The sequence below is a fragment of the Heterocephalus glaber genome, unplaced genomic scaffold, assembly GCF_053883595.1.
Source record: "Heterocephalus glaber isolate CG9 unplaced genomic scaffold, H.glaber_assembly_v1.0 deba00001465, whole genome shotgun sequence".
NCBI classification, from domain to species: domain Eukaryota; kingdom Metazoa; phylum Chordata; class Mammalia; order Rodentia; family Bathyergidae; genus Heterocephalus; species Heterocephalus glaber.
Window position 1 is genome coordinate 4,469,858 of NW_028258312.1, and position 14,917 is coordinate 4,484,774.

At 33.3% G+C, this 14,917-nt stretch overlaps 1 protein-coding gene across 2 annotated transcripts in view; it reads right to left on the reverse strand.

The window, feature by feature from the left end:
• Positions 1 to 1,477: 1,477 nt before the first annotated feature.
• The window catches only part of Wdr36 (WD repeat domain 36), a 41,347-nt gene continuing 27,907 nt past the window's right edge, over positions 1,478 to 14,917 (reverse strand). For both annotated transcript variants that reach the window (XM_004841770.3, XM_087180868.1), the window contains 7 exons: positions 11,862 to 11,969; positions 9,645 to 9,742; positions 9,107 to 9,252; positions 6,650 to 6,769; positions 6,401 to 6,482; positions 5,520 to 5,707; positions 1,478 to 4,441 (listed from right to left, as the gene is read on the reverse strand). In XM_004841770.3, coding sequence (XP_004841827.1) covers positions 4,292 to 4,441; positions 5,520 to 5,707; positions 6,401 to 6,482; positions 6,650 to 6,769; positions 9,107 to 9,252; positions 9,645 to 9,742; positions 11,862 to 11,969 — 892 coding nt within the window. In that variant the 3' untranslated portion in view covers positions 1,478 to 4,291. The remainder of the gene's footprint in view (positions 4,442 to 5,519; positions 5,708 to 6,400; positions 6,483 to 6,649; positions 6,770 to 9,106; positions 9,253 to 9,644; positions 9,743 to 11,861; positions 11,970 to 14,917) is intronic.

Sequence of the window (14,917 nt, forward strand, 5' to 3'; positions counted from 1 at the left end):
TCGTGTGGTCTTAAATTTTGATCAGTAATGTGTCTGCATACTAAAAGAAATTCTGGCACATAGGAGGTCCTTAATAAATATCTGATGAATCAATGAATGAGGAGAGATCTCCATTCAGCAGTTAGCTAGGCATGAGAAGTGCAAAAGAGGGAAAGAGAGGAACTGATTGCCAAGGAACCTGTGAATTTAGATGTAGGTTAAGGCTAATTTTTTCCTGGACTATGCAGACACTATGTTTGAGTGAGTGAGGCTTCTGTTGCTTTTAATCAAGCAATTAATAAAAAGGGATATGCTTATCTACATAATTTACCAATATGGCTTGAGAAGAGGAAGAAAACTCAATAATAGTAATTAGCTACAAATTAAATAGAAGAAGAAAACAATGTAATACAGACTCTATGGAAGGCATTTTTCATCTTTGATTAGGCAAGTTTAAAAAAAAGTCAAAGAAAGATAATTCTATGAAATGACAAATGGACCCATTTCAGCTTACTTAGCACTTCTATACCAGATGAAATACAATTTGATATGGAAAATATTTAATTAAAATTATACTAATACATACATGATACTAATGCATTATACTAATACATACATTATACCAATTGAAAATATCTTTTTGTAGTACTGGGGGGGTCAAACCCAGTCTTTACCACTGAGCTACATTCCTAGCTCTTTCTCATTTTTTGAGACAAGTTTTCATTAAGTTGCCCTTGAACTTGTAGATTATCCTAGTTAAGCCTCCCAAAGAGCTGGAACATGCCAATACATACAGCAAAATTTATTTGTCTAAGAGCTTTTTTGTTGTGATGAGGTCTTGTGTTGCCCAAGCTAGCCCTGAACTAGCGATTCTGCCTCAGACTTTTGAGTAGCTTGAATTATAGGTGTCTGTCACTGTGCCTACCTTTTCCATTTAAAGATCTTCATCATTAAATACAAAAGGTGAAAAAAAACACTTGATTAAAAAAATCAATATTTACACCAACTTTAACTTTTAAAGAAGTATTAAAATAAAATTAAATTTAATAAAGGTTATCTAGCACAAATTCAGGGCATACATCATCCTTAATCTGTGACATACTGACAAAGTTTTGAAAGAAAAATTCTGTGGTGACAGAATAGATCAACATTAAAAATCAAGCTGCTTTTCTATAAGTTACATCAATTTATAACATGTATAAGAAATTAAATATAGCAAAAATAAAATCCAGAAATGAATTTGTCAAACATGTATTATATAAAAAAACTGTGAAACTGAGAGAATTCTGCCCATGAATGATCTGATTTAATGAAGATAAATAAATATACTCTTATGTAAATAATACTCAGTAGTATACTTTGCTACAAATCAACTCTATAAACTTTGTGAAATAAAAAATCAGACTTCAAGAAGACATGCTCACCCAGTAGCTAAGAAATTTTTAAAAACATCAGGAATGTTCTACCCCACCAAATCTGAAAGCATATCAAACTACAATCAAATTAATACACTATTTATTAGAAATATCAAAAAGCTCAATAAAATAATGTAGTACATAATGAAGTTGCAGTTCATATTAGAGACAAAAGAACTTTCCAGGGAATAAGTTTTGAATAGACTTGAATATAAAGGTAGGTCTATAGCTCAACTTCTTCATATAAATCAATTACAGATATAGATATAGACATTAACCACTCACACTGATGCTCATCTTAGAAGGAAATACAAATAACTGTGAAATGAACATGTAAACACATGATAAATCTCTTAGAAAAGAGGACTTACTTTATATGTTGTAATAAGAAAATTTCTCAATTTGACTATAAAAATATAAAAAAATCTATAGAAGGGAAACTAAGTCAGACAAGCAGACTGACTGGGAGAAACATTCACAATAGATATAAAAAGATCAGTAACTGAGTTATATGAAAGCTTAAAATCCATGAGTTAAAAAGTAAATATATAAAAAGATGCCCACCCTTACCAGTGTGCAGAACTTTTGAATACAATATTTTTTCACTTATGAGGTTAATAAAAATTATAAAGATCTAATTCAAATGTCCATCATATGACAAAGCAGGAACTCATTCGTTGAGGGAAACTATATATTCCTATAGCCACGTTGGAAGCCAACTAAAACTATCTCTTCAAATTAAAACTGTCTTCTGGCCAAACAATTCAAACTCTAAACATATATACTAGAGAGGAATCCTTATAGTTGCATAAAGACTCATTATATAAGATGTTCACTTCAGCACTGTTTACAATTAAAGGAGAGAAAAGGTGAACCACTTAAGCATCCATTATAGGCAAAAGTGTGAAACAGGGTGCAAAAATAAAGAGATTAGTTAAATGTGAATGGAATGCAATAAAAGTAGGAAAAACAAGTTGCAGAATGAAAAACATATCTTTGAGTAAAATCTCAAACTATACATTTTATACTTGTCAAAAAACTTGACTGATCTTTTTACAATAAAATTAGTCATATATTACATGTGTAATTTAAAATTTAACTTAAAGATAAAGCAGTATGCACAGAATGACATTTTAAGAAAAATACAGACACACAATTATACTTTTATGTATCTCTGGCTCTGTCCCTTGATGGCAAACACACAGGAAAGGTTCTGGAAGGGATACCTGCTAAAATAATGTGGAAATACTACCTAAAGATATTGTCAATAAAAATAACATTTTCAACTCTATATTCATTTGAAAGACAAGAAAATTCAGTTCATAATTTAAAAAAGGAATACAATTTTAGTTCACAGTTCTTATGTTGTTGTTATTTAATGTTTATAAGGTACATGAGTCTGCACTAAATTTCTGCCTTATCTTCACTGTATTTGAGACAAAGGAAAATACAGTACAGTTTTAAAGTCAGAACTTAATTTATTACTAACATTTTAATCTATGGCTTAATAAATTGAGATATACATTTTTGAAAGTAAACGAGTATAAAGCCAGATTGGTTTATTTCCTTAGTTAACTAATTCTACCATATGCTATTTAAATAAAAATGTTTTAATATTAAATTTCTCATTGGCCAACTCTTTTTAATGACTGTCCTTGTCTGTAAATCAGTTTGTAAACTCTTTTATCCTAATGTTGATCAAGAATATCAGTGATCAAATCCAGCTAGTTTACGTTGATGTTAACAATGGTGAGCAAAGCTGCCTTCCAAATCCAGCCAGCTCCATTTTAGGAGCAAAACAACATTTGAGTTTAGAAACTAAAAACAGTTTTTAAAACTCTGTATTTTTAAGAACTGCTCATTTTTCACTTACACACTGCTGCAGAATTGAACCACAAAAAAGAAAATGATCTGAAAAGAGAAAACTGCCAGAGCTACTGTGTTTCACAACATCTGTGAGAGAAAGGTAGTCAGTTTCTTCCCAAATAAACAAGTCATTAGTAAAGAAAGAAAAATCTGTGAAGGACACCCTTTAGTGGAATTTGGAATTCCCCCTGGTTATCCTAGGTATCTGTTCAACCTTTTCCTACAGCAGTCTACCTCAGATGGGCAAGCGCCTCTCACATTTCTGATCCAAGAACAATTTCCTTCAGAACACAATGGAGAGAACAATAGACCTATGTTAGAAAGTTAGATCATCAGAGATCCCAGCTGACCTCATCCTAACTCTTCTGCACAGAAGGGCATAACTGGGCCAGGGATTTAGCTCAGTGGTTCCGCCACCTGCCTGGCAAGCACAAGGTCCAGAGTTTGATTACTGGTACCAAAAAAAAAGAAGGGCATACCAGAAGACATCTGATCTGACTTCCACTTTTAAAACTTGCCTTCATCAAAAGCCATGAAGGAAAAAAACTTTTATCTTCATATCATACGGATTTTTATACCATAGATGTTTTATCTGGTATCTTCAATGTAGTTCAGCACTACTTCACACTAAACATGCAGACATCTCTTATCTGTAACATACTCAAAAATATGTGCTGGTAATAACAATCAAAAATTCTTACACAACTAATTTGAAAAGATTCAAAATAAGTCATTTGAGGGCTGGGGATTTAGCTCAGTGGTTTTGCCGCCTGCTGCGCAAGCTCAAGGACCTGAGTTTGATCCCCGGTAGCGATAAAAAAACAAAAACAAAACAAGTCATTTGAGTAGATTCTTTAGATCTTCAAAACAAAAGGCAGATATAATTTTATTTCAAGAAAGCATTCTGATTTAAAAGAGAATTACTGACGAGGTAAGTAGTGCTAGCACTTATCACATTAAACCTGGAAAACAAAGATGAGTTCAACTGAACCCATTTAATACATGTCTTTGATTTCTTTAATCACTTAAGTTTATAACAAAGCACTCTTGATATAATTTAAAATACACATGCTCTGATTGAAGAGTGATTGTAAATGAATCCAATTTTCTTCCACCTGTGATGATAATTTTGTCATTTCTTCTAGGAGTACTGGTTCTGAAGGAAGCATTTTAAGGTGTAACTGAAAAGAAAAATATGATAGTTGGATATTTTACTCACCTACTTTGCATTCATTTTTCTCTCAAGGAACCTAAAAAGATAGTATCTAAATATATCTTATATGCTGGTTTATTACTATCTCCAGTTTCCCTCTCCAAACTTTCATCATTCTTCTCCACTATACAAAAGTCCTGAAACAAGGTCCAACTTTTGTTTTTTGTAGGTTTTTATGTTTTGCTTTGTTTTTTCGGTAGAATTGGGGATTGAACCCAGAGCCTTACACTTACCACTGAGCTATACCCCCAATCCAGAGCCCTAGTTCCAACACAAATTCCACATTTCTGTGCTTCCATAAATTTGTCCTTTCAATATAATCCACTAGTAATGAACGGTGGAAGGGCTCTTTGCTTTATTTTCTAAAGGTTTTAAATAAGTTCAACTTAAGTGACTAAAATACAGTAAATGTGGGGAAAAAAACCAGACAATTGATACTTTTATTTTTCAATACATTGGGCCACTACCTAAATATCTAGCTTTCAAATAATTTTTAAGTAATCATATTGAGTGAAAATATTTTAACTATTAATGGAATAAAGATATATCTTTGAAACATGATTTCACTATTATGTTAATCACAAAAGCAACTTATGCCAAATCACTTTAAACTCCAACTTTGACAGAGGTGAGCTTTTTGATTTCAGCAGTAAAACCTGGCTTTCTCTTTGTGATCACAGAAACTTACAGAATATAACTACTTAAAAAAAGTTAATGGATAAATATATTGGAGTAAGTGGATATACAGTTAAAATTTTTGTGCTGCTGCATGGGGAAAAACAAAAAACCTATCAAGCTGCATGGTTCAACTACTCCAATGTGATAGTCACCAGCCACATATGGCTATTTAAACTTCAGCTAAATAAAATTAAAAATTCAGTTTCTCAGCCACACTAGCCACATTCAAGTATTCAAGAGCTACGGGTGTGACGTGGCTGTCATATTGGACAGTGTGGATATAGACTGTTCCCATCTTTATAAAAAGTTCTACTAGACAATACTGCTTCTATGGAGCAAAGACAGAAAATACCTTACATTAGACTTACCTTTAGAAATAATGCAAGGTATGCCTGAGCTAACTCAAAGTCACGCTTCCTTTCCAACATCATCTCGATCATTTTCAAGAAACTCTGCATAACTTCTATAGACCCACCACCATCAGGAGACAAATTTCGCAGCTCTGTTTCAATTCCTGATGGGCCTAATTCTTTTAGAAGGTTGAGAGCAGTTTCATCTGTATTAAGTTTTTAAAAAATTCCAGTTATTACAATCACTTCATTTAAATATATTACACACTTAAAGATATTTAAAAATTTCTACCAGGTGTGGTGGCGCATGCCTATAATCCCAGCCCTCGGAAGGCTGAGATGCGAGGATTGCCAAGAGTTCGAAACCAGCCTGGGCTACATAGCGAGTTCAAGGACAACCTGGACTACATAGTGAGATGCTGTCTCAAAAAAATATGTATTTCTATAGGATAATTTGCAAATATATAAAATTACCTATGACAAGGCTTTGTTGTACTGAAAATTTTACCACAAATCAAATCTGTAAATAACAAAAATCATGTAAATTACCAGCTAAAACAAAACCTTTACATTTAACGCACATAAAGGGGCTCCTTATTCTAAATATTGTCAATATATGTATCCATCTCCAAATTGCAAAATAAAAAATTTAACATTCCACACAGAAAATGTTAAAGCTTTTCAATAAACTTCTATAGTTATTATCTGAGTTTGGTGTCACTCATTTAATATACTGTAATTTTAAAGCTAAAATCAGTTCAGATTAAAACCAAAAGTGCAACCTTTTGTTTTTACTACCCTCTTTTTAGCTAAGTAATCTGGTATTTCCTTCAATTTTTCTTCATATAAAGTAAAACAAGCTAAAGATACATGTTAAAATATGTTATAATTTAACTTACACTTATTATTTAGCAATCCTTCTTCAAGTTTCAAGCAGAAATCTGATTTTTGAGCCAGGATTCCAAGGTTTACCACCTTAGACTTAAACAGAAACAAATTTAAAAGATTGTGTCAAAAAAAATTCATGGCTTGTAATTAAAAGCTATCATTATTTATATTTGTAAAACTAGGTCTTGGTAAAGAACTATACGAGATATATGCAAACACAAACCCCATATATTTAGGTTCTTATCTAGTTTGGTTCTTACCTGCTGGGGATTATTATTTTGTTCAGGTGCAGCATATCTGGGTACAAGGCCAGGAACTGTTGGAATAAAAAATGGTGCTGATTTGGGTACTTTGGGTGGTTCCTTTGGTTTATTCTTTTTCTGATTAAGAGAAAATGAGAATGAGAAAAAGACTAATAATTATCCCAACAATTTTTAATTCCAAATCAAATCTAAAACAAATACCAAGAAGTCAAAAAAGGAATCAGACTTTTCCAGATGAGAACGTTAGAATCCAGCTGACCAGTATCATATCTATTCCCAAGCCGGGCTTCTCAATGCAGACCTCTAGTATCCAGCACCCTTCCTAACTAAGGCAGAAGGAAACTATCTGGGTGCAGAGGCAGCTCAAGGACAAAGCTTATCTTCCTGAAATGCCCTTGTTTTGTACTCAATACTACCTTGTAAACAAAATGGGCTAGAGAGCAAAATTTATACACAGAATGGCTTCTCAAACTATTTCTCTCAAAAAAAGAAAAGAAAAAACATATACATTGGAGCCAGAAGCCAACATCCCGCATTAGAAGTAATTTAGTGAATTTTTTGTAAAGTACATTTCTCTTTCTTAGCATTTTTATTTTTCCTTAGTACTTTTGTGCAAAAAACAAACAAAAAAAACTTGTTGGCTTATAAAATATTTCAAGTTGTTAGTAAAATTCTATTGGAATTCCCAATGAAAGAATTTCGTTTTAATGAATACATTTCTACGTATCACTATCTCAGGAGTGTTTGATGAGACTTTACAGTAATCTGCCTAATAAATGAACCTAACATTTACCTTAAAACTATTCTTCTATTCTCTTGAATCTCTGTAACTTAGAGCAGTGATGATGAACCTTTCAGTGAGCTTTTGAGCTTTCAATGATAACAAACAGCCCACTGAGGCGCAGTGCCATATGTTTGCCACCACTGACCTAGGAAGACTATTTGAAAGCAAGCCTGAGATATTTATGGCCTCATGGAGCTATGTATAAAGAAATTATACGTAAGCAAGACAAAGCACTGCCAACTGCAGTGTTAGGCACAGCCCTCTGGCATGGCTGAATGTAGTCAGTTACTCTTTTAACTTTTTCTTGAGTTGGTAGGGACAGTTGCTGACTTGTAAAAAACAAAAGGTTATAGAAAAGCTCCATAGGGAGTCTGAAAATTAATCTTTCACAGAAATGCAATAGCAGAAAAGTTATCCACAGGACAAAGTAAAAAATTTCAGCTTCTTTTATTCAATAGGAAATAGAAATATATTTCTTGCTCAAAGATAATTAGCTCAATTTTTATATGTATTTATGCAGTGCTTTATCTTACTGGGAAGCATTTTGCTCAATTAGCCAGACATTATTCCGCCTGCTCTTCTCATGTACTTGTACTTTTTAATGTCTTGCTTTTAAAACTATTTCAAGTACTCTCTTTAGAGTTTAGATTGGACAACAGGCTGGAGAGATTTCACAGTTGTATTCCCAGCTCAAGCCCAATCTCTCAAGTTAACAAGAAAAAATTTTCTCTCTCTCTTTTTTTTGGTACCAGGGATCAAACTCAGGACCTTGTGCTTGCGAGGCAGGCAGCAGAACCACTGAGCTAAATCCTGGGCCCAATTTTTCTCCTTTCTTACTTAAGACCCAAACATCTTCTCTGGTTCAAAGAATAATTACTGCTACTTATTTAAGTTTTCTATGTCAGTGTTCCTTAAACATTTTATCATAGCCCACACTGTGACTTAATACAAGCTCTAGTAAATGTTTATGCATATATCCAATCATATCGAGTTTCACAAAACAATACTTGCTATCAGAAGATAACTTGAAAATATCTACTCTAACAACACTTTCAATTGCTTTTTATACTCACAAATTGGGGTCATGAAAACATTAACTTATACCACATAAAAATTAAAATTCTTCAAGGACAAGGGGGGATAATTCATTTTCTATTGCCATATACAGTGAAAAAGTACACATTATCTGGTACTTATCTCATAAACTTATGTTTGACCCTACACAGAAAGCTCTAAAATTCTTTTTATAGTTGATTGTGAGCTGATTAACTGCAACTTAATAAAATAAAAAACTAATGAAATTTCCTTAACTCTCAAACATCTAGCAGTAAGATGTATTAGGGTAGCAATTCTTTGCCTTCTTGTTTTAGAAGTTCACAAAGTAACTTATCAGACTGAATTTTAAAACAGAATTTTTAAAAGCTCTATACAGTAGTTGAAGATTGTACTTACGCCACATTCACATCTACAGAGTACTCTCAAAACTGATAAACAGGGGTTATCTATGAAAACCACATGAAGTAAAGTACATTCAATTAAATGGCATTGTCTTTGCTGAGACATTAACTACCCCTCCTAAAGGCCTCAAAGTACATGAAGCTGTCTCTGATTAAAAAAATGCTTACAGTAGGTATACTTAATGCTCAATATTATGTATACTATAGTATTACCTTAATAACATCAAGATTAAGAAGGTTTTTCCACCGTGATTCAGGGAGAAGTGACAGAGTGACTAATTGCTCACTCAGCTGTTCTGGTGAACTATACTCTAACATTTCATCACTTGGTTCTGCATTTTCTTCTGATACTTCTACATCTTTAAAAAAATTCAGATAAAACAAATTAATGCAAAATGAAATCTTCAGCATATAAAAGCAACTTAATTCATCCCAAATCCATTTATATTTTGTAACATGTCCCCTCAATATAGGCTTATAAACTTTTAAGTTTTACTTTCTTTGCTTATGCTCCTTTTTCTTATTTTTTCACATTAACTGTAACTTCCACCAGACCCAAAATACTTTTATAACAGTATATTTGACATAGATATATCAATTATATTTTTGCATAAACTGAAGTCATTTAAATTTTTCAGTTAAATAAACCCTCTGACTGAATACATTAAATTTTGCCTTCTGTACCAATAGCTGTTAAATTAGACTTACAATAAATTACACCTCAAAAATTATTTTGCTATTTTGTGATTACCTTGGGTTTGACAAATACCAGGAAGCATCACTACTGAAGGGACATAATCTGTAGGAAGTGGTCGTAATGAGACAACTGAATACAGGGAAATATTGGACCTGAGAAATCAAAATGAAAGAACATTTTTAAAGTTTAAAAATAATTACTTCAGAGAAACTTCAACAATTGCTAATAATGGCTGTAATCTTGAATTTGGACATACTGCACTAGTCAGGAAAAGACCTCAAAGATAAATTGCCTTAATCTGAAAATGCCTTTATGTCATGGATATTATCATAAGAAAGCTGCATAAAAACATTAATGGAATCTGTTGTTAATATAGTACAAAAATATGGTTAAGAGAAACGAATGGCAAATTATACTTTCATAAAGTAAAGTGACCACATATTGTTTTAACAATATCAATGCTGGCTTAAGGAATTAATAAAAGAAAGATGGATTCAGACACTGAATACACTGTTTATGCTCTTGGGGATACTGACTAGTCATGGATTCCCCTTTTCCAGAATGGTCTTCTAAGTGGCCATTTTCCTGCTACTTTACCCTACATGTTCATGGATGAGTAATAAAAATACAGGCAACAGGGGCCCAGGATTTAGCTCAGTGGTTCTGCCGCCTGCCTCGCAAGCGCAAGGTCCCAAGTTGGATCCCTGGTACCAAAAAAATCAAATGAACAGAAATACAAGCAACATTCCCAAAACACAGACATATTCTTTTCCCTACCCATTATAAATCTCAAATGGAAAATTAAAGATTAGGAATCGCAAGTCTTGAGTTATAATAATCGTACTATGTAGAGAAGCTCCACATTCCTGTTGTAGAGGTCCCACAGCTATTACTCTTATTTTAACTGCTGAAGTTTCACTGATTTTAAGAGATTCCCTATTTTACTTATCAAGTAAAATCTATTTCCATTATATATCCACTTTACTTTCTTATTTTAAAAATGTAACATTTTAGAATTAGAAAATGAAAAATTTTTTCTCTTCCTCAATAAAAGAGTTAAATAGATATTTGAATTTAAAAAGTAGATAAAAATTTTGCTAGACCCAGGTGATTTATCTTTCATTTTGAGGGGTCATAGTTCCTTAGAGGTTCAAATAAGAATTTTAAAATTGCCAAATATCTTCAAATGGTTAAAGGTCATGCAACCAGAATGAATCTTGGCATTTAACTCACACCAAGGCCTTATTTTATAAAGCAGACTAAAGTTCAGAAAGGACGGCCAAGGTCACATAGCAGTGGTAGGGTAGTGGCAAGAAATTAAGGGCCTGGCTGTTTTTTAAACCTTTTGAATTTACTTACCTTTTCTGCAAATATGACAACATATAAAAATCATGTAGTATACAATATACACTTGAGCAAAGCTGTTAAATTATCAAACAGATGTTGAATCAGTCATAGATTTACATCCCTGTGTCAACTACAGTGATACTTTGGCTGCTGAACTCAATTTGTTCCAAATTTGTGTTCAAATACCAAAAAGTTTGAGAATTGAACATATTTTTCCCATAAGAAACAATGAAAAAATCAAATAATTGTTCTGAGGCCCAAAAATTACACTTATAAATTCATTTTTCCAGGACTTCAACAAATTTCACAATTTTTCTTTTTCTTTTTGGTACCAGGGATCGAACTTGGGACCTTTCACTTGTGAGCCACGCAGCAGCATCACTGAGCTAAATCCCCAAATCCCCAGCCCACAATGATTTCTTTCTTTTAACTACTCTATGGTGCTTCTCCCAGTTTTCCTCTTAGCTTTACTGCTGATATCACTAACTTTCTTTCAAGCCATGGTTACCATATTTTATGCAAATAGATCATAAATAAAAGCACAATGATGACAGTTTCAATGCAACAATACAAGTATTATATGTTGTCTGGGCGAAAGACGCTTAGAGTGAAGCGTCACCCCTTTGTGTCCGCGGCAAGATGCAACTCGTGACTCACTCAGCCTAAACAGGTTTTTGCAAGTTGGATTTCTAGTTGACTATCAAGCAAAGTTTTGAACACCAAGCAGGTTTTTTTCGAACTTTGCTGTTGGAGTAGTGCAAAGTTCGAGCTTGGAGCCGCTGGACAACCAAGGTGTCACTATCTGTGAAATTTCCATTGTATTTTTTTTAACTAAATGGTAATTTTAACAATCATGCTTCTCTGACAACAATAACACTGTCATCTTCCTCTTCCTCCAGAGTAGAAGTATATAAAATAACTCACCATAGATAAATTCCAAGGTGATCCACATGGGAAGTTGCTAAAAAGTCTCCAGTAGGGGACATAGTAACATTGAGAGGAGCCGAGTCCAACAAAAAGCAGTCTACAAGGCTACAAAATGAATTAAGATGTTAAAGTACTTATACTCTACTAAAAAAGATAAATTCACAAAAAATAATTTTGTTAAAAGAACAAGGGATAAGAGAACAAAAATTTTGTGTGTGTTTTTAATTATATGCAAAAAGTCATCACTAACAAAAAGCTTTGTCAACTAAGTTACTATGTGAAAATAACTTCTTTAACAAGAAAGATCAAAAACACTAAATGGTCCAATTAACCAAACAAGAACTTTCACCAACAGAGAATGCAGAAGGACTAGATGCTGTTTTCCTACTGGAAATCATGGTATATTGATTGGGGCAATTTTAAAGACATCATACATTCAAAATAAACACAATTAGTACTCTTCAGTATTTCTGTTATTCTAGTGACAATAAACAAAGTGAGATAACAGAAGAATGCAATAAAACAAAATGGCTCTAAATAAGAGAATGGTAACAGAAAAAACTTTTGAGGACCGTGTTCCGAGTAAGTAAGCATGCTACACATGAAAAAACTACATTTAGTCTTTAGAGAATAGTCAGTCAGAACACAGCTTAGGGGAACTAGCCTTATAGCTTTAAAGTGCTAAAGGAGCCAGGTGTGGTGGTGCGGACCTGTAAGCCCAGCACTCTGAAAGACTGAGACAGAGGATCTCAAATTTGAGGCCAGCCCAGCCCAGGTAACTTACTGACTTAGTGAGATGTGTCTCAACATAAAAATAAAGACAAACAAATACCTATGCCCTTCCCGCTAAACTGCTGAAGGAGTTTGAAAGTTGGAGAGAAAAAAGGGAGTGACCACACTCAAGTAAAGAAACTCAAGAGAGGTCTCACAGAGAACTGAATGTTTGAACTGAGCCTTAAAAATGGACAGGATTTCAAAGGATATTAATGGCAGAGAAGGCACTTCCTGGTAAGGGAAATGTGGAGAGTAAAGTAAAAAATACAAGGAGTGTGCAACTGGGTGGAACCATTAAGCAGGAGCATAAGGCTATATATAGTCTTGAGCACCAAATATTTGAATTTGTTTTCATCCCAAAACTGATGTTAACTTACTAAACATTTCTGAGCAGAGAGTGCTATAATCTTGACTTTCATAAGACAATCTGTCATCAGGATGCATAGAATATATTTGAACTGGAGAAACAGTGAGACTTTGGTAGTAATCATTTAGCAATACAGGACTGACTAGGATGGCAGGCACCAGAAGTGAAATCAGGCAGACTTACGAATCAAAGAGAAAGGTCTACAGTAATCCCCATCCTACCAGGAAGACTCATCTTTAGAAAACTATACTAGTTTTAAAAAGAGCTTAAAAAAAAAATCCTTATTTACTGAGGACAATAATTATCCATAGAAAGACATAAGTGAATGAAGTTCAGGATCCACACTAAATAATATAAATTATTTTAAGAACGAGGTAACAGCAGCTAACATGATTTTTAGTGTTCTTAGGAAGTTTCTTGAGCACTGGTGTGTACGATTAATCTCATCCTTACACCTTATCAGGCCTCCCTATACAGATCAGAAAACTTAAAACTTGCTTGCTCAAGGGAGAGAGCAAGTGAGCCAAGATTTGAACCCAAATGTCTGCACTTTTAACTACCTTTAAAGCTGGTAAAACCACTACTGAAACTAAAGATAAAGTAAGCAGGGTGATAACAAATACACAAACAGGGTATGTCTATGCTAGTGGAACATCGTGAGCAGTTCAAATGTAAAGGCTCTCCAGTGGAGATATTAAGTGACTTGCCAATAATAAAATACCTCTCTCAATTTGCTGAAAGAGCCATTAGAAATGTACATCTTCAAAGGTGAATAGAAGATGGAAAGAAAATACTAATGTTAGGAGTACTGGAAACAAATGCCAAAGCATGTTCAAGATAAGGAAAAGGGCAGTAATAAGCTGCCTTGTTTCTTGCTCAGGCCTACTTTGGAAGCTCACAAGAATGGTTTTTCTTGGGGATTAAGGGAATGAGGGAAACGGAAACATTTGCTAAACACATTATCGTAAGAGACTGTCAATTATTTATGTTAATTCACTTAATCCAAACAACCTAGAGCAGAAGATACTATCCTGGTGTATACAAATAAAAATTAAACTGAAAACAGCAATTTCATATCATCTTAATTTCCTCTTTGTATTGATCAATATTATTCTGCAGTATGTAAAGTTGCAGTATGTGAAGGATAAAACTTCCTAACATGTTTAGAATCTATCTGATAAGAAGATAATTTATTGATTGAGTATACTGGTTTTATTCCATACTATAATTTGTCAATTTCATTGTGCAACTTCATTTTTACAGCTGTGCTGTGAGTAGACTAGCTTTCTTTTATGTCAAAGCACCGATTTGAGGAAGGCAGTTTCCACATACACAGCCTATTTTATTTTACAGTTGTATTAGTTCATATAATTTAAGTGTTCAGCCTTAATCCCAGACTTACTAAAACTACCTACAGTCTCCTGATACACTTACAATATGCAAAGTTAGTTATGTAATCAATTTTTTTGAAAGAATATTAACCATAGCCCCAATTGAAGGAAAAAGATTAGAGTCCTGCATATACATGTAACATTCAGTATGCTATTTGTGATTATTATTCTGTTAAAATGACTATAGTGTATGTATATTTTGTCTCCAAGATAATGGAATCAACAAAAACATGACATGACTCAGTGAGAAATGTAAAATGATGCTTTGTTCCAACTCTTCCAATGTTAATGCTCCTCAGAAAAGATGAGGATGAGAAGATGAAAGAAAATGCAAAACTCTTTTATATAACTATGTAGTTCTATATTATTACTCCCTCCAAAGAGTTCAATCTGAATTTCCACTAGGTAAAACAACAAAAACCCAAAAGAAACAGAAAGTGGTGGTAATGATGGTGATGTTGGGAAGTGAATCACATATACCTTACGGATATTTTAACTATTTCTCTCTGAGACGTCTACAA